Consider the following 25,648-nt stretch of genomic DNA (forward strand, 5'->3'; position numbering starts at 1 on the left):
TGCCCTGATCCATGAGCGCCGGCAGAATTTCCTCCACCGCATCCAGCAGCTCTGCAGACACAGACCGGATTCAGGCTGACCCACCAAGCCAGAGGGCCGAGCTGGGTCGGGTTACCAGAACCCACTGAGGGACGGGAGCACTACGTTAACAAATTTTTAACCAAAGTAAAAAGAAGAAAATACTCAAGAGTAAAAAGAATAATTTGGTAAAAAAAAAAAAAGGCTACAGATGAAAATATTGTTTGAAAACAGAACAATAAAATTATGTGGAAATTTGGGGATTTTTGAAAGGCCAAAATGAAAACATTCATATGAATGACATTAATTTCAAAATCAGGTAAAATAAACATTTTTCCAAATCAGTTTCTTTCAATATAAAGCGTATAAATAAAACTGCACTTGTGTGTTTGTGTCAGGTGAATTTTTTTGGTTTAAACAAACTTGTTCTTCATTCAGTGGATTTACTTACATTGGGTAGATTTTTGGGATTAATCTTCATAATTGAGATTAAAAGTTGAAAATTTTCTCACGCAAATGTTCAACTTTTGAAACGCAGAAATTTCCATGTTTTTTCACACTCATAAATGGGATTAATGTCTAAATTTATGAGTTTTCTCAGACTTTTTTAAAAAAAACTTTTTTAGCACAGAAATGACCATGAGTTTCACGGTGTATTTCTGAGATTAAACTAAAAAAAAAAATTTATCTTTTTTTTTTGCAAGCAAATGTTTGACCTTTGGAATCTTTCCAAAAGGTTACTCAAGTAACTGAGTAGATGTAAGTAGTTATCCCCAACTCTTAGTTTCTGGAAGTTCAGCTGAAATGGGTTAATTTCTGATAAAGTACATGAAACCGAAGTCGGCCATGACAGCTCACAGGAGAACAGATAAAAATACTCAGAATCCAACGGTGGGTAAACAAAGCTATTAAGATTTGTTTTGGCTTGCGAGTCAGCGTTTCATCTTTGTAACAGAAATGATGTGGTTAATAATCCATACAGGTCTCTACATGTTTCAGTATAAGTATTTCACGCTGCGTAACAAACGTTCTCTTTTTAATATTTTGAGAAACTTTCTTATCTCCAATGCAGACGCAATTAATCACATCCTCTAAATGTACATTTTAATGCAGTTGTTGATTGAAAAACTACATTTTTTAACCATAAAACCTTTAGTGGTACAAATCTGTTTATATTTTATAAAGATAAAATGAATAAACGCCATATTAGAGAATTGCGGCAGCATGTTGGAGTACGGTATTTTCCGCACTATAAGGCGCACCTAAGAACCTTCAATTTCCTCAAAAGCCGACAGTGCGCCTTATACGGTTTGCCTTTATAATGGACCAATATTGAGCCACAACAGGTCTAGCAACTACGGTAAGCAGCCGCCGACTTCATTTTCCCCGTAGAAGAAGCGCGCGGTGCATGCTGGGATAATTGTCAGAAATCTGGTTTGTTGATAAAGTTTGACTCACCTATCCATAGACATGAATACCGACCGTCTAGAATCAGGTCGTCTGCAGCTCATTTAGAACCACGTTCTCCACCAACATGCTGTGCGCCAACAGAGACGGGTCACCATCGTCTGGCCACGCCCGGCCCAGACGCGCAAGACTCTCCTCGCCGACCGGAGTTATTCTTTATGTCAACAAAGTGGCTTTAGATATTCATCCGGGGTGCTTCGACTAGGGCTACCAAGGGACCAGCCCCTATGCATTTAAAGCCGGGGGCCGGGGGAAGAAAGACGGAGACTGCTGCGTGTTGGTTGGTCTGTGTTACCCAGAAAGCAGTTGGGCACAATTTTGAAACACCAAAACCGTGAGTGAAACAACGACTGGGGCAGCCTAGTAAATATAGTACTCGGGGACCCTTGTCCCGTATAGGTGCAATACGTGACGGGTGGCAACCGTAGCGTCTATTCTATAGGCCTTATAATGCGCATAGATATGAAGAACTTTTTTTTTTATATATATGAAAAGTTTTAAAATAGGCCATTTATTGAAGGTGCGCCTTATTATCCGGTGTGCCTTATAGTGCGGAAAATACGGTAGTTCTATGTTATGATTTGTTTTTGTTTTATTTGAAGACATTTTTCATAATTTTGTCAGGGGTTTTTGTAGTTTTTTGGTTTGGATTTTTGCTCCTACTTTTTACTTTCAAAACCTCAAATAAAACCTGAACTATGATCCCACATCCCAGTGGAGTTGAAAAGGAGGCTTCACGGATTGATCTCTTCCGACATGTGATCTGTTCGGCTTCCTGACCATAAATAGATATTTTCATGAGGTGGATTAGCAGTGCTTGCTAACAACTGATGCTTTCATCAGGACATTTAGCTGTGGAAAGTCACATTTGCCGTTAGCTTGTCATGACAGTGATCAGATTATTATTCAACCATCTTCAGTCAGATTTGTTGCAAGTCTGACTGCTACTGGAGATCCTTCCTCCCCGCAGCATCACAATCTGCAATGACTCTTTGAAGATACTTTGATGAGTAACAAGATTTAATTTCCTTTTTGCATAAATAAAGTATTTTTTTAATTGAATTGGTTCATAGCAGAAGCTAACATCTGTAAGCTAACATGTGTTGACAGCTTGCTAACAAACAAACATGTGGTTAACATTTAGAACAGCTAGCATTTTTTAACAGCTTGCTAACAGCTAACAATTATAAACCAACATGTGGTTAACATTTATAAGAGCTAACAATGATTAAGCACATGCTAACTGCTAACATCTGTACGTTAACGTTGCATGACTTTACTTGAACAGTTTCTCTTTCTGGCTACTGATGGGATTTTTTTCTAGAATTAAACTGGAGGTAATTTTCATAGAGTACCAGGTGAGGCCAGCAGATATGAAGTTAATATCTTTGGGACTTTAAATCTCATCTCATCTCAACTGAAAGCATTAAACAACCCGTTTCTTTATACAGATTGTCTCAAACTTCACTGTGAAATATTTCTGGAAATGAAATCTTGTAATTCCAGTCGGCCCAGATCCACTTCACCATCTGCCTGTGGGAGTTTCATTTAGAGACACTAACATTTTCTTTTACGTCAAACCAGCAGATCAAGATTTTAAAAATATATATTTTTCCCTCCTGGGGACATTTGTTGTGAATTGGTGCAATCTAAATAAAACTTAATTGAACTGAGCCCGTATAAAATGAAAATAAAAATGCAGCAGCTTTTCCAAAAGGAGAAGTTTTGACTAGCAGAAAATTAAATTATCCAATTACACATGCTGAAGAATATTTCCAACAGCAACTTATATGGTTTCTTCTAAACTTAAACATGCTCCATCCAGAAAACCCAAACTATCAGATGACTTTAGTTTTTGATTCTAATATGCCTTTTGTGATGTCAGCAATGACACGTGCAGGTGGAAACTCTTTGGGGGACAGATCATCTTATTTAAACTAAATTATAACATAAAACATAAAAACTGACACTAATACTGTTTAAATGTGATATATGATAATATCCAAAGTGAGGGAATAATTTTATATAAGTTTGGCTTGCAGCTTTAATGTTTGAAACCCAAATCACGCTCATATTTAACCAAGATGCTAAATAAAGGCTTGTTTGTTTTCAAAAGGCACAATGTGTTCCGGGCTAAGATAATACGCCTCAAATAAATGCGTTAAAATGAAACAACTAGAGTCACTTGTTGCGCAACTTGAAAACTTGAACTCCCAGTGTCTAATTTTAGGACTTTGGTCGTTGAGTAAATGAGATAGTAATTCATGGGAGCCGCTGTTTTTCCTGCYGTTTCATGAAATGTTTGCGCAGGTTTTATCCTCTAACCTGGAGCGGCAATGAGCACTTTGGCCCCGCAGCAGGAGAAGCAGTGCAGCAGAGACTTGGACCTGATGTTGAAGTTYAGCAGAGCCGCCGGGCAGCCCAGCTTGGCCAAACCGAGCCAGGTCCACACGAAGCTGGGCTCGTTAGGCAGAAACAGGGCCACGGTGTCGCCCTCCTTCAGCCGGGCTTCAGCCTGYAGAGCCCGGGCCACCTTGTTGCTCTGCAGGTCCATCTCTCCGTAGCTGAATGCGCGCCCCTCGAAGTGGATGAAGATCTTGTTGGGTTGCCTCTTCACSGCGTCCAAGAAGCAGTCCAGGATGCTGTAGAAAGGTTTGGACTTCCTGTACTTGGTGAGCCTGATGCCCAGCTTGAGGCTCCGCAGCACGTAGGTGCAGTCATCGCTGAAGTACGGGCAGAAAGTCCGGATGTATGCGAAGGCCAGGATGGCCAGGCCGGCCGCAGCGGTGAGCCACACGGACATGATGGAGGAGCYGCAGGACGGGCTGGCAGAGCGGCTGGGAAAAGTTCAAACTGTGTGGAAAACTGAAATGCGACAAAGTTCATGCGTTTGATTGAGGGCGGCGCTCCGCTGGGTTCTGACCCACTGATCCCTCCTTCAGGCCGGGGGAGGATCCAGTTGCCAGATCGGCTGGATTTCCTCTCAACCTGTTGGAAAACTGAACTACCAGAGGCGGGCAGAAATTATCCTCAAGTAGGAGAACTTCTTTAAGATTAGTCTGAATCCGGGTCATTTCTGGTTCTTCTTATTATACTAGAATATGGGGGCCACTGTAGACACAAACAGAGAAAAACAGAGTAAATCTCTGTCAAAAATTCTCGCATCTCAGAAATTTTCTAGAAAAATCCGGGAAATTCCTGAGTTTCAAATTTGCTAAAAAAAAAAAGTTTAATCTCAGAAATGTTCAAGATCTTGGAAATTTCTGAATTGTTGACCCTGCTTGCTTTCAGGTGAACTAAATATCTTGAAAGAAAACAAAGCCTCCCCTTATTTATTTTATTTTAATTTTTCACTCCTATACACATATATTATGTGTATGTAAGAAAAATAAATAAGTTATTTAGTGAATATATATAGTTAATATTTTAACCAATTGTAAAGTTAGGTAGTGGTTCTTCCATGTTTTTTTCAGACGGTGAAGCTGCTGCGCCTAAAAATTTTAAATTAATTCAATTAAACATGCAGTGCTACTTTTTAGAGTGCACCGATCGCTGCAACAAATGCACGTGTGAGGCTGGGAAACTCAAAGTTGCGCCACTAAAACGACATTCAGGGGTAAAAACTCCCCAATAATCTACCAAAAAGACGCAAAAACCTCTTGACTGCGCACATGGCAACCCTCATTAGAAATGCGCAGCGTGGTGGGCGTGAGCTCGGTCCGCACAGCAGCTGATTTACAGGGAGGGTCCAAATGATCCGAAAGCTTCTTCTGTTCTCAGAACCAGAACCAGGCCTGCTGAAAACACAATCACAGCCTGTTCAGATTTTAAGAAATTAATCCTGTTTTCTCAAAATGCATCAGCAACGCCGGAAGAAAAAACAAAAAACAAGCAAACATTTTCTGAATGGCTGATTCTGTATGCACGTCACGATGTTTTTTATTTTCATTTACTACGACTTTATATGACAGAGCAACAAAACAGAGCAGGTATATGAAATGGAAGAAAAAACAAACGTTTAAAAAACTGAAAAGTTTAAGTAAAAGTGGAACTTCAAAATATTTTACCCAAATAAACGTAAAAAGACTCAAATAAGAGCAAAATAGTATTTTGTAATAATTCTACTTCACTGGTGGCGTCATTAGATGGAGAAACATAATTTTCCGTGCAAATGCTGATATAAAGACTAAATGAAAGAAAAATCATAAAAAATAAATGACAATTACTAAATAAGTTCAAGCATTTAAAAAAACTTTTCCTTTTCAAATTTTAGGAACCGTGAAAAATTGACACAAATCAGTCCAAATCTCTAAGAAAATATAAATTAGACTTTTGTTTTAATGTGTAAAGCCTAAAACAAAGTAATTATTTAAAGTGTATGAGTGTCATAATAAAGATAAAAATAAAAAAGTATGTAAGCCAAACTTCCCTAAGAAGCAAAAATAACTTAGGTGTGGAAAATCTGCTTGTTAAGGCGGGTAAAAGAAAACTTCTCTTTTCTTACACTGACTTGGACTACAATGTCCAGAATGCAATGCGGCAGAAACTCCATTTGTACATTTAACGTTTTCAAATCTGAAAAGCTGCAACGACTGAAAGATTTCTCTTCACTTTTAATATCTAATGGGAAACATGAAATAAAAATCAATAAAACTATGAAGTGTGTGGATGTTGTTCTTTCAAATATAAATCCAAAATTACAAATTTTTCCCTCCATTAGTAACGAAAGATCAAACACGTTTGGTGTTGAGAATCTGGTTCATGCGGAACCTAAAACTTTTTCTGCTTCATCTTCACTACAAAACATTTTAAATTAAAACTTTTTTTCCACAATATTACTGCACATAAAATCAGCCGAATCACCAGAAAATGGACTCAAATAAAGAAAACCTGCTCAGTTTTCCATTCTTTTAAATGTTCTGTCTCTTTAAGAGTCTGAAAAAGTCCGGTGTGCTCCAACAGATCAGCTGGTAAAGGAAATCAATCAGCAGATGTTACATACAGTTAGAGTCCATGCGCGACGGGGCTGATACAGCAGGGTTCACTGAAGTGAAAGTTAAAGAGATAACATCACGTCTACAGTTTGTTTAACTGTATTTTTTACGTCGATAATTAATCCTCCAATTAATTGTTTTAATTGGAGGATTTCTGAGCAGTAGTGGCCTGTAAATCAGATTTAAGTCAAAACTTTGACTTGACCAGTCGGAGGCGGACTTTCCGGTGTGTTTTGCGACATATTGTCCTGATGCTACCGTTAAAGCAGGAATATGTTTTTCTTTATTTAAAACAGGTTTTTAAAATCAAAGAAAACAAGTAACCAGTGGGACATGAGATGTGAATACGAAAACAAAAAGGAAGAGGTGAAAACTTATTTATGTAACTATTACTTACAAATATAAATGATTTTTTTAACATATTAGTTGAAACTGTTAGTATGTGGTGACAGTTTGGCATGAGACAGATAATCTATGAACAAATACAGCTCAGTCAGAAACAACCAATCAGAACCAGGAGGCGGGTCTTAGCGCTGTCAGTCATCCTCCTCCTTTTTCTCTGCTGAGCTACAGTTCAACGCAATGCAGGCAGCCATGAATGCTAATGCTAGTTAGCATGACCACCAAAGACAGCAGATAAACATTAAATAGTTTCACTGCATGTACAGGAGCTTGATTGACAGCGCTAAGGCCTTCCTCCTGGCTCTCACTGGTTGATTTTGACACAGAACGGTGCGTAGCAATAGGAGGATGAGGAGGAGCTCGACCTTTTACCTCTCATCACACTATCACGATATAGTAAGTTTAAATTATATGTCTTAAGTTTTTTTTTGGAAATGTTATAGTTGATTTAAGCTCAGGTTTAGTAATGCATAGTTCTCATGTAACATCACACATCCAGGAACTTTGTAGCTGACAGCCATCTTGGTAGGTAACAGTCGTGAGAGTTGCTATGACAACAATAAACAAACCACATTCTCCGTCTCGAACAGGCCGATCCTGACAGCAGTGATTTTGTTGGTTTATCTTTTTTGCTGGTCAAGAGTGTCAACAAACTTTTTTTGTTGATCTCGAAGCCATCGGGCCAAAATTGATCCTAAAACGTGATCAATCTGCCACAACAAAAAAAAACGGAAGAGTTTTATTTTTTTTTTCAAAAACTGTCTCTTTCTTACCGTTTATTCAATGTCACATGCTGTTTTTATTTTGTTTTTAATTATGTAAAGCACCTTGAAATGCCTTGCTGCTGAAATGTGCAATACAAATAAAATTTGATTGATTGATAACGGGGGCGATGCATTTTCACAGCACTGTGTGTACTTAACCACAGCATATCTTTTTCACCGTTTAGATAAGGATGAAGATAAGTGGGTTCAGTGGGTCTAAACTCCAGAACAAACCCGTTTCTCATCTCCCTTTTCCAGCAGTCGACAGCTCGTGATCTGGTTCAGACAGAAATATGTGCCAAAGTTTATGACCGGAACGCCGACTTCAGCTGACCCGCGTTGAGTCAACACCACTGGAAAACTGAGGCAAGCTCCAATGAGGGCAAAGGTCAAAGGATCAGACCCTGACGATTCTGTCGGGTTCATGTCCAGCAGGTGAGAGGGACAGTTTGTTCCCCAATGTTAGAAAGATTTACAGCATTTATGAGAACTACAAAAAAATAACTGGAAATTGAAATAACCAGCAGCACATCTGCAATTCTCTTCCCCCATTTACACGACTTTTCCCCCCCTCATACTTTTGACTGTTATAGCTGAATTTTTACATAGATTTTATCAATTTTATCAGAATCTTGACTATAATCCCAGCATTTTGATATCGATTTCATTAATCTATTTTCTCAGTTTTGAGTTCGATAGAGGAATTTTCACATTTCTTCTTTAAAATCAGAATCCAGACTATAATCCCACAATTTTTACATTAATCATACAATCTAAAGAATTTTACATTAATCTCAAAATTCTTACTTTAATCCCACAATTTATAGATCTTTGAATTCTGACTTTTTTTAAATCATAAATTTGACTTTAATCCCAGATTTTTCATTAGGCTCACTATTCTGTATTAAATCCCCTCATTTTTACATTAATCTTTAAATTGTTTTTCTTCTCAGAATTCTGGTTTTAATCCCAGATTTTTTACGTTAATGTCCAATTTCAATATTTTGTCTCAGAATTCTGACATTTCTCCAAATTTTGACATTAATCTCAGAATTTTGACATTAATCTTGGAATTTTGTCTCAGAATTCGTAAATTCAGAATTTTTTGGGAAAAAAAGAAGAAAATTCAGATTTTGATCTCAGAATTTTGAATTTTCTTAGTTTCAAAATCCTGACTTTCCCCCCCTCAGAATTCAGAGATTAAAAGCAGATGGGTTTTTTTCTGTTGCCCTAATCCTATTCTGTAGGAATCCTTATATTCTGGATTCTGAACTATATGAATATTTATTTAAAACCGTTTTATCAGGAGCTACAGAAGGAAGAAAGAAAACCCAGATCAGTAACCGAGGATCCCGGTGCGGCTCGGCTCGTTGTTGGTAATTCATTTAATCTTCCTGTTTGTTATGGGAGCAGAAACGTTTCACGCTGACCTATTTGTCAGCGAGTCTCCAAGTTATTCTTTTCACGCAAAACCAAGTAAAGCAAATTTAGGTCTTATAGAAAGAAATCTTTCCAGTCTGAAATAAGTCAAGATTTATTAAAATGACAAATATAAATACAGAAACAATTATAATGCATTTACTCATCTTGTAAATATAAAACATTTTACAAACATGAACATAAAAACACGTTTCAAAGCAGCAGAGCTTGAATATCTGGGATTTTATACTGTTTACGCCCTTTAGTGAGAGCTAGCTGCCATTTTGTGCCTTTCAGACATTTCTCTGTGGATGGAGTTAAAAAATATATTCAAAAATATTCACTGTTTTGCTTTTAAAAATAAAAATTTAACTTTTATCCCTTTAAAAAACAAGATTTTATTTGAAATGACCCAACTGTAGCATTAAAAAGGAGGAGTGTAATAAGTTTCCTGAGTTTTTCTGTTTTAATCTGTTTTTTGGCGAGTAACAGTGCGATTGTTTCATTAAAGTTAAACAAAAAAAGGCACATGCTAAAGCTAAGGTGACATTTTGTCTGCAGAGGCACTTTTAAATTAACATTCACTGCTACAAACTGCACTGTGGAACCGTAGTTCTGCTGCAGATGCTTCTTATTGTGACCAAAAACGGAGGATCAATGCAGAAATTGCAGCAGCTTAGCGAATGCAAAGCTAAAATCAGTGGCAAATGAGATTAGCTTTGCACAGTGATGCGAAACAGAATGAAACATGGAGGCTGACTCTGGCCTCCAGCAGCTCCACCGGTCAATAATTAGCAAGTTTTATCTGCTTCATGCAGCACAAAACTTCCCTTACTTTGGCTCAGTGCAGATCCTCACGTGTGATAAAGTAAACTGAGTCATAAATGTGCAGTGGAGGCTCTTTCTGCCTATTTTATCTATGAAATGGGTAAAATAAGGAGGATTATTTTATTTTTATGCACAGCGCTGGTCAAAGCTTTGCATAAACTCATTATGAACATGAATGTTGTACAGATTTGTGTGAATCATTATTTTTCAGGGTTTGACTCCAATGTAAAGATAAACCTCACTAATATATGGACCTTCTTTATTATTCTGCTGACTTTATGCAATCCACCAGAAAACAGAACCAGAAGAGCTTTTAGTTTTAACAGCTTCATATCAAATTCTCCAAACTTATTTATTGCTATTGAGGTTCAAGTTATATAAAAACCTTCACCAGAACATCTGGTTTGTTCATTTTGATGTAAAACCGCAAAGAAAGAGAGAATGTTTTATGATTAGTCTGAACCTCGGTCATTTCTGGTTCTTCGTATTTCAACTGTCCTAAGATATTTGGACTAGAATACGGCGTATTAGGGTGACTGCAAACAGAAAAAACAGGAAGAGTGCATGTCCACCAAAAATCCTCTAATCTCAGAAAGTTTCTAGAAAAATCTTGGAAATTCCTGAGTTTCAAAAGTCAAAAGTTTTCCAGAAAAATCTCAGAAATTTTGAAATTAATCTCAGTATTTCCAGAAAAGTTGAAATTTCAGAGTTTCAACTTTGCTAGAAAACAACTCAATTTTTTTTAGATTGATCTCAGAAATGTTCTAAACTAAATCTCAGAAATGTGAGTTTTAAAAGTCTAGAAAAAACCCCCAATTTTTTTAGATTGATCTCAGAAATTTTTGAGAAAAATCTTGGAAATTTCCAAGTCTGAAAAGTTGAAAATTTGCTAGAAAAAACAACTTTATTTTCAACTTTTGGAGCTCAGAAATGTTCTTGTTCTTTCTAGAAAATTTCTGAGATTGACCTCAAAAGTTTTTAGTTTTTTTTCCATCTCCAGAAGCCCTAATACTTCATAGAAACTAGATGCTGATGACAGGATTTTGTGTTTTTGCAGTGTAATGAAGAATGTTCCCACTGTTTTAAATGTAAACATAACGCTGAAATAAAGGCACATTTTATTGGGCTACATGTTTTACCTTCTCCCTCCTCTGTTATTTCTGCAGGTAGAAGGGGCTGTCGAAGCCGCTGTCCTGCTGCCGCTGCCTCAGCTCAGAGAACGGCGGCCTGGAGAAAACGTTGCCGTCTGAGCCGGGGATCGGCTCTCTGGCCAGACTCTTCTTTGCTTTCTTGGGGATTTCCTTGTACACCGTCAGGTCCGAATCGTCCGGAGTGGCGACCCCTAGTGCTCTGATGTCAGCATCTGAAGCTGAATTAGCTGAAAAAGGCCTGAGCGGGTCGGCTTTGCGCCGCGGTCTGGCTGCGTTTGGGCCGCTGTCCGAGTCGGTGCTGGTCAGGCTCCAGTCGGTCTGCTTCTCCTCTCTGACCGGAGCCTCCTGGACGAGGAACGGCCGGCTCTGCCGCGCCAACTCTGCCTTGCTGGAGTCCCTTCTTTGCAGAAACCACTCGCTGTTTTTCCCCCTCGCAGACAAACCGGCGAAACCCACGTGGGATTGGGAAGGTTTGTGAGGGAAAGAGTTCGTATCGAAGGTTTGTGGCTTCGTCACGGAGCCGTCCTCGGAGTCCTGCTGGGTTAAAGGTTTGGTCCTAAATGCTGAGGTTGATTTGGGACCTGAATCAGCAGAAACCTTTTCCCTTTGGGGTTGCTGCTCTGGTCTCACATCAGGAAGTTCGTTTAGCGTCGTCAGGTTGCTACGGAAACCTGAACTTCTAGTTGGAACGCCAACAATGGTGCTGGAAGATTCCCCCGTCGAACAACCTGCCGATGCAAAACAGACTGAGATGATACAAAATCATTCCCAGATAATGAGATTTTAGTTCTGAGCTCCTGTGAGAATTAAATATTTTAGGGCCTCCGTCACTTTAAATCCAAATAAGTTGCTTCTGGCCACGCCCCCCAATTCAACGTTTACATTCGCCCGTGAAAATGGCTCCAAAAAGATGCACAGTTATACAACTGTACATCTTTGAAAAGCAGAAGCAGAGCCTCCCGCACAACCAATAAGAATGCAGCAAGAGGTTTCTGAATGGCCAGTAAACAACAGTTTTTTCCAGCAGCCAGTACAGCAGTAAAACAACAAAACACATGTCTCTTCCTGCAGCCATTATACAGCGGTAAAACCAGCTGACAAAATGTGCTGGAGCTCCGCTGCGCTGGGGTGGCTAAATGACAGGTGGAGCACCGCTCGAGTTGCTAGGCAACGGCGCAGTCCCCATGGAATTTGACTCAACAATCAGGAGGTTTTTGAAACGGCCAAAAAACAAATTTATTGCCAAAAACTCACTAAATAGGTTTTTTTTTTTACTCTTTGGAAGTTTTCAGAAGCAGTTGAGACCCAAGTAGAAATCTAAAAACTGGTGAAATGTGAATTTTGTTTGAGAAGCCCCTTTTAAGCAGTTTTCCTCATCTAGGACTTACTTGGTGGAGAGTAATTCTTTCCAGAGTTACTTTTTACCGGGGTCTCCAGCACTTTAGCCATGGCTGCCAGCTTGCTTGCAGCACTCATTATTTTCTTCTCAGCACTGCAGAAGACAGGAAAGATCAATACAATTAGCCGGAGGAGCAATACTGCAGCAAGCGAACAAGTTCGGGACAATTAAAGCCTCTTGCCCCGTGGCTTTCCCCCCGTCCTCCAGTAACTCCTGCAGACAGGTCAGATAATAGCGCCGCATCTTCCTGGCCGTGTCCTGCCTCTCTCTCTGCACCTCGCTGCGGATCATCTCCGCCGCGCGCTCTCGACTCTCCTGCAGGTAGAGCAGCATGTCCCCTGGCAGGAACACACAGTCGGATTTGTTTCTTTGTTGCTGCTGCTGCAAACTCAGGGGAAGTTTCTGTGTGTCAAACTCAACGCTGACCTCTGATCTTTTCCACGGTGACGAGGTATTGCTGCTTCATCTCTTCCAGGCCTTGCTGAAGGTTTTGTTGGTGATCCGAACTTCTGAGAAGAAAAAATAAACTTAAAAAAGAAAATGTTTCCCACAGTTATACTGATCTCACCCAATTAAAAAGCCTGGAGACTTTCAGATGTTTAAAGTTGTGTGAAATTACTTTTACTATTTGAATTTTATTATTAGTTTTTTTTATATTTCTTGCTGTATTTTGTGATTTTTTTTTAGACAAACTAACACACATAGGATGTAACAATAAAAATGTTTCTACCAGGATTATCCTGCAGATTCTCTGTCCTCGCTACAGGAAATCATCCCCACAGCATGATGCTGCCATGTCTCAAGAAGGTTTGAAGGTGTCCAATGTAGGCGTAAATGTCATAATATTTTATATTATTGTTATAACAATAAAACTGACGATGAAAAATGATTTATTGCTTTTTTTAAGGTAACTGCATAGCACCACAAGCAGAAATGTTCTTAAAAAACATCTATTTTAGAAAAAAGCTTCTTCAGGACAAAAAATACTTAAATAAATGTGATTTTTATTATTAAACTGCACATAGAGACTTTAATTATATTTTAACATTTACTGATGTTTATTCATGCAAAAAAGAGGAGAAAATAGTTAAATCAACATTTTAGTCATTTTTTTAAACACTCACTGAAATTTATCACGATGATAAATCAAAAATCTTAAGAAATTTTTTACGATAAATGATACGATACGCATCGTTAGTTCTGACCAGAGATCTTTGTCCACATCTATTCGTTTGTTATTGCGTCTCTTCCAGAAAGGAAGTCTGAGTTGTGTGGATCTACGTTGCTCCTTTTGGCTGGACTCTGATTAACGTTATTTTAGGAGGCGGCCATGTTTCTCTGTTTTTACGGCTTCAAACTTCAGCTTTAAATGTCTGCACACTTCAATCCCACTCCTGGTCTTTGTGATTCTGTTTGTTCAAAATTCAAAAATACTTCAAATAAATATATTCACACTTAATAGTTGATTTGAACACTTGAAGAAGGCTCGACAAATACTGCTTAGGTTTCTAGTAAGAGCTTTCCAGTCTTTTGATAAAATGAACTCAAACTAATATATTCTTCGGTATTTACAGGGAAAACATACATTTTTACTAGATAAAGTAATTTATAATGAATATTCAGCATGGATGTGAACAACAAACCCTGAAGATTCATTAGCTCTCTTCAATTCCTCCAGCTGCTGCAGATGTTCCTCTTTCAGCTTCTGAATGCTGCTTTCATGCTCATCTACATTTTAGGGAAAAATAAATACACAACAGAGGTGCAGAGTCAGTGTGGGGTCAGGGTTTTACGACAAAAGTTTAAATCACTTAAATGCACCTCGAAGCTGCTGCACGGCCGTTTTGTGCTCACGGATGTGATGCTGAAGTTGACGACAGGCTTTCTCTAGATGTCTCTGGAGCTCCTGATTCTTCTTCTGCAGCTTCCCCAAACTCTCAGTGCATCCCTTCCTGCAGCCAGGCTGCTCCTTCCTCCGAGCAAGAGAGCCTGGAGACAGCAGGCAGTCATGTTGGAAATTAAAAAGTGTAGAATAATGCAATATTTTACGTCCCAGTGCAACGCACACCTTGAATTTCGTTGATTTGTCTTGTGTGTTTCTCTTGCGTCTCTTTTAGGATGCAGCTCAGCTTTTCTTCACTCATCTGTAAAAGTACAAAACAGAAATTATTAACAGCAAATAAATTCAGTTTGTTGCAACTACAGATAGTTGGGAGCAATAATCGAAGATAAGCTGGCTTTTCATAAGGTCCGAAAAAAGGGCAGCAGAGACTCAGAGACTTTCTGAGGAAGTTAAATATTTTGGTGTAAATAGAAGCGTCTTTTATTGGTCTTTATCAAAAAATTTTAACTTCTTCTATGTTTGCCTGGTCTGGAAATGTAAGAGTTCAGAATAAAAACTGCCTATAAATAAAATTCATTTTTCAACTAAAAAAATTAACATTTTGTTTCCTAAAATGGAAAAACAGCTTTTTTTCCTTTTCATGTGCACTTGATCATTTGTAGCAAAGGTTGCTTGTGGAGATAAAAACAAATACTATTCAGATTTTTGTTTTACTTTTTGTAAAATGTGCTTAATAAGAGGTTTTTCTTTTCTTTAAAAAAATGTAACCAGGTGAAGGTAAAACTATGCCACCTGAGGAGGTTTGACTAGGACATATTACCAACAAGGAAGGTTTTTCATCCTTAATGCAGAATGTTTATAGTTTTGTACAGTTTTGAGTGAATTTCTGCTCTGACTGGGTTGTTTTTTCAGGATTTTTTTTAGTCTCTGTTAAAAATTAATCACTTACTAAATTAGTTGACGATTATTGTCATCATCGATTAATCACGATTAATCGTTTCATCCCTAGCGCTTTTGTGTACAATAAAGGAACTGAACAAACGTCAGAAAAATTGTAACAAATGAACAAAAACCTACTTTCTTCCACTCCTTCTTGGCCTCTGTTAGCGCTCTGTTCATCATGTCTCTGCACGATGTTTCAATGATGTTTGTGATGGTACTTTCTGACGGGAATCCACCGCTTCTCCTGCCGTCCTCAGCCTGCTGATGCTCTGTTTCAGCAGGCCTGAGAAGCCGTGCAGAGGCCTGGGCCAGTGCCGTGTGAAGCTCTGACACAAACCTCTCCTTCTCCTGCCGTCTTTCAGCCAGCTCCTTCTCTTCACACTGGCTCCTCCACTCCTCTTCTCGTGTCCTCAGAGTCTGCTGAAGCTTGGCCTCCAGCTGCAGCAGCAGCTCCTTCCTCTGGAGGTCAGCGTCTTCTCTGGCTTCCTGCACAGTCTGCTCCAGGTTTTTGCGCTGGTCCTGCAGCTTGGTTTGGTAGGTTTGCTCGTTTCGGGCCTGGATGATGGAGATCTCCTGCTGTTTGTCTCTGAACCATGCGGCTCGGGCTGCAGCCAGCTCCGCTTTCAGCAGGGCGGCTTGCTCTCTGCTGGTTTGCTCCAGCTGGCTCTTGAGAGCTGCCAGCTTCTCCTGAAGGTCCACCGCGTTTTGCTGCTCCACTTGGTTTTTCCGCCACTCTTCCTCTGCTTCCTGCAAGGCCTGGGATACCTGAAAATTAAATATTAAAAATATGGAAAGAGGAGGATAAACGGCAGTGTTAGTACTTATAAAAATAACTAGGGCTGAAGCGATTAATTTGATTGTGATTAACTTAGCAATCGATTAATCGTTAACTGGAGTATACAAAAAAAAAAAGGACATTTCCTGATATATATAACAAGGTGGTTTTCTTTGCATAACTCACTTATATTTACCAAGGCTGAAACAATTAATTGGATTAATCGATTAATGAAATAATTGTCAACCAATTTAGTAATCGATTAATCGTTAACTAACTGGAATGTACAGACTCAAAAAAAATAAAATAAAAAAAAGCCCATTTGCTGGAAGAAAAACTCAGTCTGAGCGGTAATTAAGTAAAACTGGACATTTTGCAATAAAGATAGAAAAAAGACTTTATAAATATGTTCTACCCAAGAACTCCCAAGATAGCAAAGATTTAGCTTCACCTACCATATTTTCCGCACTATAAGGCACCTAAAAACCTTCAATTTCCTCAAAAGCCGACAGTGCGCCTTATAATCCGGTGTGCCTTTTATATGGACCAATATTGAGCCACAACAGGTCTCGCAGCTACGGTAAGCAGCCGCTGACTTCCTTTTCCCCGTAGAAGAAGAAGCGCGCTGTGCATGCTGGGATAGTTGTCAGAACGCTGGTTTGTTAATAAAGTTTTATAATACATTTAAATCCAGGGGGGCGGATGGGCGGGGGTAGAGAGACAGAGACTGCAGCAGCAGCGTGTCGGTTGGTCTGTGTTACCCAGAATGCAGTTGGGCACAATATGGCAACACCAACACCGTGAGTGAAACAATGACTGGGGCAGCCTACTATATAAAGTACTCGGGGATCACTTCTTTACAAATGTGGATGTGTAATAATAAAGTACGGAACAAATCGGCAACCCAAACTGAAGCGTCTATTCTGTGCGCCTTATGGAAAAGTTTTAAAATAGGCCATTCATTGAAGCTGCGCCTTATAGAGCAGAAAATATGGTAATTCAAATTCAGTGAAAAAAATGTTATTCTTAATTTTGTTAATCAAAACAAATTAAGAATGAGCTATTCTTAATTAGCAGTTAATTAATGAACCTGATATTGATTAATATCAGGTTATTGATGTTAAACAGAAAAGCCTGAGCAAAGTATTTGTTTTTGCTACAACTGATCAAGCATTCACTAAAATGTTTATCTTGTTATTTAAAAAAAGGAATTAAATTGATTATTTGCATATTTTAATGTACTTTTAATATTGTGTAAAACAGGCTTAAGAGATTTGATGAAAAATCTGCCCATTTTTAAAAATCAGATTAATTGATTAATCATCATAATAATTGATTAGTTGCAGCCCTAAAATTAACAGGTTTCTCCTACTTTTTCCTTTGTGATTTCTTCCTGCAGCTCTTCCCATTTCTCCTTTTCTCTTTGCAGTAAAGTTTGGTATTCTGGTAACGAACACAGATCCTCGATCCAGCGGCTGTAGGCTCGGGTTACAGCCCCTTCAACCTGAAACACAAATCTGGGCTTAGTCTACCACTAAGCTGTACCATTTAAATAACAGATAAGGTTAACAGTTTATAAGATTAATGTTGAGAACGACCTACAAATGAATCCCAGCTTGTGTGAGGTAAAGCTTATTCGCTGTGTACTAGCTTAAAACACTCACCTGCTTGGCCATGTCGTTCAGGTGTTTCTCTTCCAACTCTCTCTGGATTAGTTTCCTGGCTTCCGCCACAGCTTTGCTTTGCACTTTGTCAGCTTCCAGTTGCAGCTGCTGCTTCTGGGCAGCGAGCCTGGAGTCCAGCTCCTCAGCAGAAATTGCCCGACCGCTGGCTTCGAGCTCGTCTGTTTGGCAGCTCACCTCAGCAGCGTTTCTCTCCTTCTTAGCCTCCTCCAGCTTCTGAAGCCACATGTTCTCTCTCTGCAGCCCAACAAGACAAAACATACTGAATTCTGTCAGAATAGGTAGGTGAGCCTCTTATATTTAATAAGTCAAATAGGGCTGCAACTAACGAATATTTTTGCAATCAATTATTTTTGACGATTAATCGATTAATCGGATAGCAAAAATGGCAGATTTTTCATGGGAAGACTTAAAAAAATATTGTAAATATATTAAAAGATGCAAATAAATAATTCAATTACTTTATTAGATAAGAAAATAAACGTTGTATTACCTGAAATCCAATGACATAACATTCCTTTAGTTTACGCTTGGTTATTTGTAGCTAATGACATATCTACAGCTAAAAATACCAGGGTTTCCTCCAGTGTATTGTAAGCCTGGCGGGCCACCAGGCTAAGCATTGCTTATTTATTTAAGTCTTAATCTTCAATCTTTCAAAAACACATAATTATGAATTTATGTACTCCAGTTAGCGATTAATCGATTACTAAAATAGTTGACAATTATTTCAATAAACGATTAATCACGATTAATCGTTTCAGACCTTTTGAAGTTCCTTCTTCCATTTGGCTTCAGTGGAAGCGACATGGCAGCTCACTTCCTGCTGGATTTCAGCCTCTTTCTCTTTGGTCCAGTCTCCTTTAAGCTTCAGCATGGCGGCCTGATGCTGAGCCTCCAGTTCACCCCTCAGCTTCTCCAGCGCTTCACTACTTTCTTCTTCCTGTTTCTTCTTCAGAGTTTCCTCCAGGAAACACTTCTCTTTGCAGACAGAGATGTAACATTCCTGCACGGCCAACATCTTATCGCTGACCTCTGACAGCTGGTTTCTGTGGAGGAAGTTAAAACAGGTGCGTTAAGCGACGTGTAAAGGAGAACAGATTTCAGTTTTAGGGACAGAGACTTACTGCAGCTGCTGAATCTGCTGCTGGTGCTGTGCAGTCAGCTGCTCCACCTCCGCGTTGTGTTCTAGCAGGAGTTCTGTTCTGACCCGGTTCACCACATCATCTCTGTACTGCTGATTTATCCGCTCAGTCCTAAAAAAAAACATGCAAATGATTTATAAATATCAGGACTGTACTAACGATTGCTTCAGGAATCAATTATTCTTACAATTAATCAGATAGAAATAATGATTCAATTGTGTTTTTAAATAATATATTTTATTACCTGAAATTCAACAACATAACATTCCTTTACTGCATGCTTGATCATTTTTTGGATTAATTGATCAATAATTTGAGGAGTTTTTTATCTTAAATGCAAAATGTTCAGTTTGCAGTTTTAGCTTAATTCCTGCTCTGACTCTGTTCTTTCAGCAAATTGCCTTAGTAAATGATGAATCAATTACTAAATTAGTTTATGATTATTTTAATAATCGATTAATCACGATTAATCGTTTCAGCAGATGAATAAATAAACCCATTTTGTGATGGGTCTTACCTCTGAGCAGCTTCTTGCTTTTCTTGGTCCAGTTCTTGGATCATCTCTCTCATTTTGGTGCACAGCTCAGAGTTGGCAGATTTCAGCTTTTCTTCGTTCTGTTTCAGCTCTTTATTCTTCTTTTCAAGCATCTACAGGTTGACAGGAAAACAGACTTAACATTTTGTCTTAAATAAACCAAAGAAGGTAAAGAAAATGGACGAAACTCAACCTCCACTTGTTCCAGCAGGTGTGCCTCTTCCTGCGATCTCAACTCTTTCTGAGAGCCTTCAGTCGTGTCCAGGTGTTTCCTCTGGCTGGTCTCTCTGGCCTGAGGAGCAAAAGTTATTTATTTCAGAACAAGAACAACTTCAGTTAGCGTGTTTGAGTCTTGTTGCATGTCTTCCAGGACCATTTGCAGTGCAAAACTGTTCATTTAAAAATGTTTTGTTAAGTTTTTCATGAGATAAACCAGGAGTCAGGAACCGTTTCAATCCCAAAAGGTCTTTTTGCTACAAAATAATTTTTGTCTGGTCGCAAATAATAATTACAATTAATTCATTGATTTCCATTTGCATGATTCATCATTTTTCTCTTTTCTCTCTTTCTATCAAAAACTGGATTTCAGAAGTTTGCAGTTTGGTGCTTTGATCTCATCTAGCCTTTTTTAGAAGACCAATTTTGTTCAAATGTACAGATTCAGAGACTAAATGCAAACATTGTAAAAAAACAAACAAACAAATAATAGAATAAAACTACTGCTTCCATTCCACTTCACTATTATGCACGACTCTGTTGGTCTATCATGTAAAATCTCTTTGAAATACGCTGACTGAGGTCAACACAGGGTCACAAGCTGGTAAATGCCAGTTAATCTTAAAAAGCGTCCACCAGGGGGAGCCCTTACTGCAGAGCAGAGCTTCGCCTCCTCCAGCTGGGCCTCCAGCTCCCCGACTCTCCCCTGAGCGAGCCGCAGCTCCTCCTGCAGCTGGTTGATCTTCTGCCTCTTCCCCTTTAAACATCCCAGGCAGCGCTGCATTTCCACACGCAGCAGCCTCAACGCTTCCTCCTTGGGCAGCTTGGAGTCGGACAGGTGATTCATGGTGGTGCTGAAGAGCCAAATGGAGAGTCGTAAGTTTTATGAGAACCAGCGGAAGAGATCTGATGTTACGTCTGCAGGTTCGTTCACTTTTCAACAGTAAAGTTTTCAAACTTTTCCAGCACCACAATTAGAGATAAAAACAACACAATTTAACTAAAGAATATACAGTTAGAATTCACTGTGACATCATTTTTTACTGTTATTAATAAAGTCTTGTGATGGTATTAAACATTCGACAATAAGGACAAGGTAAATTAAAATATTTAAAAAATGTATGTTTTTAAATGTTTCTTAAACACATGTGACAAAACACTAATTTCATAAAAAAGTTCCCCAATTTTAATAACTGTTTTATGTATAAAATATAAGCAGAGGCTGGACAATTTGGCTGAAAAACCTATCACATTTCACATCAGTCGATATTGATAATTATTGATTAACTTTTTGTTTTAAATGTCTGAATTACTGCCAAACTGGTGGTGTGACATTTCCTGTTTTGTCCACAGTTTTCACTCCAACCTGTTTATTATTTTTAAGCAGTTTTGAGGACCGGTGGTGGAACCTTAAACTGCTGCTGCTGTGGCAGTTACTCCACTGGCTGTTGCTAGGTAACCAAAGAGTGACCGAGTTGCTAGGTAACCAAAGAGTGAGCGAGTTGCTAGGTAACCAAAGAGTGAGCAAGTCAGTTGATTCCACCAAAATGAGCAGCTAAAGGATGTCCTCTGCCTACATTTCCCACAATGCTGTGTGGTTCTGAATCTGAGTTCAGTGAATATTCTATATTTTGAATATTCCGTCTAGTGATATTGATCGCGTATCCATTGTGATATATATTGTTGATTTATCTTCCAGCCCCTAAGCCAAACTTATATTTCAATTACACAGATCAATAAATATTCAATACATTGAAACAAACAAACTGTGTTAAGCTAAATGACCTTTATGCTCAAATTAAATACACAAAGAAAGTTGCAAAAAATGTATATATAACAAATTTTTTGCTAGGTTTTCTGGTATTTAGTAAATACAAATAATTTTGGTAATTCTAACTAATCTAAAACAAGTTAAGTTTAGTTTCATTTAACTTCAGACAGTCATAAAAAATATCTCTTCTTTAGTAGATGTTTGAAAATACCAGGTTTCAACTGTAAATTGTGTTTTCCTAATTTGGCTTTTAATCAAATGTTTATTACAAAACTGCAGTTTGAATATCAAGCACTTTACTTGAAATTCAAGTAATTTTAACGGGTTTCAGGAAACCCTGTGTTAACCCCAGAGGCAGCGCAAAATCCCAGTGATCACAGCCTACCTGTGAACTGTTCCGTTCTTCCTTTCGGGTTTCTTTAGTCCCAGATCCATGCAGGATTCAGACAGCTGGTTCTCCCAGTCGTTGCTGAGGTCAAACGCTATAACGCCGTGTTTCAGGGCAGATTCATACAGCGTAATCTGCTCCTTCAGTTCAGCCATGTCCTCCTTTCAGGTGAACAAAAACAGGTTTAGGCTGACAGGTTTACACAGCCCCGTCTCTGGAGAACATTTAACAGTAATTTAGTAGTAAAAAAAATAAAAATGGAAAGCAAACCTGTAAAACTTTGTTTATGTTTTCGCTCAGTGTCTTGGCTGACTGAGCTTGTTGTAGTTTGATCTGCATTTGACTCATTTCCTGAACAGAATCTGAAGAAAAACAAGCAAAATTACTCAACAATGACTTTTTCTTATTAAGTAAAATCATAATTTGATAACCTCATTTTGTATTTACACGTTATCCTTGTTTGATATTTAAAGGTATTTGACGATCCAAGACATTTTCTGCAAAATGTCTCAGAAGAAAACGAAGGAAATCTGTGAGGGTGTAAATACTTTTCCCAGCACATATCTGGACTCGTTACTGACTCGTCTGCAGCAGCTTGGCACATTGTTGCTGACTCTCTTCGAGGCGCTGGCTCAGAGAATTGACGATCCTGGCTCTCTCCAGCTGCTCTTCTTCTCTCTGGCGCTCCAGCTGCTGAACTTGCTGCTGCAACTTCTGACTAACGTCAACCTAGAAGCAGGAAAGCAAACAGGAGCAACACAAAAACCGCACTTATGATGTTTCTGCACGAAGCGTTGATGCATAAATTGTTCTAAATTAAATTACTGACCTGGTCGTTCAAAGCCTGGGAGGTGGAGTCGAGTTTCTGCTGCACGGCCAGCAGCGCCGCTTCGTGCTGCTCCTTCATGACGGCGAGGTCTCTGTCGTGCTGCTGCCGCGCTCTGGACAGCGTGTCAGAGCGGCAAAGCTCCAGCATCTGCTGCTTCATGCTGTCCACTGCAGCGTCAGCGACCTTCAGCTTCTTCATGTTCTGCAACACGAAACGCTTCGGCTTTAAACACAACACCTGATTTATTCTCCAAATGATTTCAATGACAGAATATTTAAAGAAAAAATTTAAGAATATCAGCTTAAATTACTTAAGGTGCATTATTTCTGCATATAGGTATTGTTTTTAACTGCAGTGTACAAATGCTACATAAAGCAATTTTAAATGACAAAATTATCAGTTTTATGACAGCATATTAGGGCCACTGCAGGCTGAAGAAAGGAGTTAATTTCTGGTAAAAAAAAAAAAACAACAAAAAAAACTGACATTTTCTTGAAATCTCACAAATTGTTTGAGATTTTTTCAGAAAATCTCAAAAATTAATCTCAGAATAAGTTCTGAGATTAACTTCAGACATTTTTTAATTAACCTCAGAAATTTTCTAGATTTCTTTGCCTATTGCAGCTGATTTTTCTAGAAAATTTCTGTGTTAATCTCAAAATTTCCAAGTTAATTAATTTTCACATTTTTGTTCTAGAAAACGTCTGAGATTGATCTCAGTTTTTTTCGAGCATAAGTTTTACTTTTGGAGCTTGGAAACTTCCTCTTTTTCTTTTCTTTTCTTTTTTTTTTTTTTAGAAAATTTCTGAGATTAATCTAAAAATGTTTATTTTTTCAAGCACATTTTCAATTTTGAAGCTCAGAATTTTTTAAAGAAAATTTCTGAAATTTCAGAGTTTTTTGGCAAAAATTTACTCCTTTTTTCTATCTACAATGGTACTAATACATTGTTGTACAGTTTAATGATTGTTGATGAAAGATGAGCAAATAAACTAAGCAATAAGCAGCAGGGATGGTGAGGTGAAACGTTTACCTCCTGGTCTTTCTCTTTCAGGATCTGGACCTGCTGCTCCAGAGCCTTCAGTTTGTTTTGCATCTGAGCTTCTCCTTTCTTTGCTTCTTCAATCAATCGACTCGACTCCCTGAAACTTACCGCCAGCCCATCTTTTTCATCTGTTAAAAATAACAGCAGGCTCTCATGTATGTGGTTATTTTCACATACATTTCATAGTGTGCAGACAAACAGAGTGAAACTAACCTTTGACGATTGCAAACTGATGCTCGATGTATCTCATATTTCGGCGCGAATCCTCCAGTTTCCGCTCCAGGTCTTCGATTTGCCTCTGCTGAGCTTTGTTCAACACCTGCAGCTGCGCAACCTGCTCCTTGTCTGCAGTTTCTGAAACACCACAAACATTTAGATCCCCAAATTATTCATAGTTTTAACAAAAGCCGTATTTTTAAAATACTCCTGTTTATAAGGCACCTGACGTTTTTGATAAAATTAAAGGGTTTTAAGGTCGCCTTATAGTCCAGAAAATACGGTAGACTATAAGTTGGTAAGGCTTTTCAATCCTCAGCATTTCACCAACATTAAAACTTCAAAAATAAAAAAACAAGACAATAAAACCAGCAGTTCCTTAATGCAGCCTCAAAACAAAGATCACTGAAACTTACGTTGCGTTGAATCAAGAAATTCCCTCTGCAGCTGTTCGAATTGATCTTTTTGCTGAGCACTATGAGGGTTTAACACTTTTGGCTGATGGGCTGGATGCTGAGGGTTATAATTAACCTTGAACTGATTGTTGCCATGGTCACCTGGTCCAGAGGTTAACTTCTGAGGATCAAAACAAAGAAAAACTGTTTATTAACGCACATGGAACAAAAAACGAAAACTTCAGGATTTCTCCAGACAAAGATGGATAACTCACTTGGAAATGGTTTCTGGCGTTGTGGTCGCCGTGGCACTGCGGACTCCTGTAGCCTCCGTCGCCGTTATAATCCAGATTGCTTCTGGTGCTTTCAGGGAACAACCGGGGGTCACACTCCGCAGAATAATCCCCGGTATCTGCATATTCATCCGAGTCCATGTTTGTTCGATTTTCCTGAGCAAAGTGACGACCCTGATCCCAGCCGGGAGGCAGACTGTGAGGCAGGTGTCCGTTAGCGTGTCCATCCTCGTACGCGTACCCATCGGGCAAGCCGTGATCGTAGTCGACTTCGTAGGCCTTCAGAGAAACAGTAACAGCGTTACTGATCTGTTTTTCTTTTATTTACTTTGAATGTTGGACAGTAATGATCTAATTATTTTAGTCATGGATTAATCAGATAGCAAAACTGGCAGATTTTTAATTTGTTCACTTATGTAATTTTCATACAGTATTACAAATACAAGAAAAAAAGCAAATAAATAATTTAGTTCCTTTTTTTTATACAACAAAATGAACATTTATTGCCTAAAATGCAATAACAGATTTGCTTCAGCGAACGTTTGATCTTTTGTAGCAAAGGATGAATCTGCAGCTAAAACAAATACTTCTAACATTAACATGTGAAAAGCTCAGACCTTTCTCAACTTGACATTAATCCAGAGTAGGGCTGATCTGTTTTATTTGGATTAACCAATTAATAATTTGGTAGCAAAAGGTGCATAATAGCAGATTTTTATTGACAGAATTTGAATCAGGTGAAGCTAAAACTGCGACCTGAGGAGATTTGGGTAGAACACATCTATAAATATCTCCATATTAAATGCAAAATGTTTGTATTTTTTTGTACAGTTTTGTTTGAGTCTACACTAGAGTTAACAATCAATCAAATACTAATTTGACGATTATTTGAGTAATTGATTCATCGTGATAAATCGTTTCGGTTGTAGATTTAATACAAACACAAAGTGACCCTCTCCTCGGGTTGATTTGTGGGTAGGTGGGTGGGTGAGTGAGTGAGTGAGTGAGTGAGTGAGTGAGTGAGTGAGTGAGTGAGTGAGTGAGTGAGTGAGTGAGTGAGTGAGTGAGGTGGGTGGGTGGGTGGATGGATGGATGGATGGATGGATGGATGGATGGATGGATGGATGGATG

The 25,648-nt window shown here is 38.6% G+C and overlaps 2 protein-coding genes and 1 long non-coding RNA gene across 6 annotated transcripts in view; 1 reads left to right on the forward strand and 2 right to left on the reverse strand.

Annotated features, from left to right (window-relative positions):
• The window catches only part of LOC103466696 (very long-chain acyl-CoA synthetase-like), a 35,716-nt gene extending 31,290 nt beyond the window's left edge, over window positions 1-4,426 (reverse strand). The window contains exons 1-2 of the mRNA XM_017305177.1: window positions 3,811-4,426; window positions 4-51 (exon numbers count right to left, since the gene is read on the reverse strand). Coding sequence (XP_017160666.1) covers window positions 4-51; window positions 3,811-4,288 — 526 coding nt within the window. The 5' untranslated portion in view covers window positions 4,289-4,426. The remainder of the gene's footprint in view (window positions 1-3; window positions 52-3,810) is intronic.
• Window positions 4,427-5,869: 1,443 nt separating this feature from the next.
• Window positions 5,870-11,144, forward strand: LOC103466436 (uncharacterized). The gene is made up of 4 exons (XR_533950.2): window positions 5,870-7,277; window positions 7,904-8,080; window positions 8,952-9,021; window positions 11,059-11,144. It is a non-coding gene; the product is annotated as an uncharacterized LOC103466436 (long non-coding RNA).
• The window catches only part of cep152 (centrosomal protein 152), an 18,636-nt gene continuing 3,986 nt past the window's right edge, over window positions 10,999-25,648 (reverse strand). For 2 of the 4 annotated variants that reach the window (XM_008411985.2, XM_017305231.1), the window contains exons 5-27: window positions 24,500-24,796; window positions 24,246-24,405; window positions 23,827-23,967; window positions 23,602-23,741; window positions 22,569-22,769; window positions 22,321-22,468; window positions 22,010-22,101; window positions 21,737-21,900; window positions 20,233-20,434; window positions 19,558-19,656; window positions 19,347-19,477; window positions 18,812-18,940; window positions 18,451-18,733; window positions 17,667-17,921; window positions 17,375-17,506; window positions 15,363-15,992; window positions 14,511-14,586; window positions 14,264-14,431; window positions 14,086-14,170; window positions 12,869-12,951; window positions 12,624-12,780; window positions 12,432-12,535; window positions 10,999-11,771 (exon numbers count right to left, since the gene is read on the reverse strand). In XM_008411985.2, the coding sequence (XP_008410207.1) occupies window positions 11,047-11,771; window positions 12,432-12,535; window positions 12,624-12,780; window positions 12,869-12,951; window positions 14,086-14,170; window positions 14,264-14,431; window positions 14,511-14,586; window positions 15,363-15,992; window positions 17,375-17,506; window positions 17,667-17,921; window positions 18,451-18,733; window positions 18,812-18,940; window positions 19,347-19,477; window positions 19,558-19,656; window positions 20,233-20,434; window positions 21,737-21,900; window positions 22,010-22,101; window positions 22,321-22,468; window positions 22,569-22,769; window positions 23,602-23,741; window positions 23,827-23,967; window positions 24,246-24,405; window positions 24,500-24,796 (4,602 nt within the window). In that variant the 3' untranslated portion in view covers window positions 10,999-11,046. The remainder of the gene's footprint in view (window positions 11,772-12,431; window positions 12,536-12,623; window positions 12,781-12,868; window positions 12,952-14,085; window positions 14,171-14,263; window positions 14,432-14,510; window positions 14,587-15,362; window positions 15,993-17,374; window positions 17,507-17,666; window positions 17,922-18,450; window positions 18,734-18,811; window positions 18,941-19,346; window positions 19,478-19,557; window positions 19,657-20,232; window positions 20,435-21,736; window positions 21,901-22,009; window positions 22,102-22,320; window positions 22,469-22,568; window positions 22,770-23,601; window positions 23,742-23,826; window positions 23,968-24,245; window positions 24,406-24,499; window positions 24,797-25,648) is intronic. The other 2 variants (XM_017305233.1, XM_017305232.1) reach the window with 2 other exon arrangements.

This window comes from Poecilia reticulata, linkage group LG6, assembly GCF_000633615.1.
Source record: "Poecilia reticulata strain Guanapo linkage group LG6, Guppy_female_1.0+MT, whole genome shotgun sequence".
In the NCBI taxonomy this organism is placed as follows: Eukaryota; Metazoa; Chordata; class Actinopteri; order Cyprinodontiformes; family Poeciliidae; genus Poecilia; species Poecilia reticulata.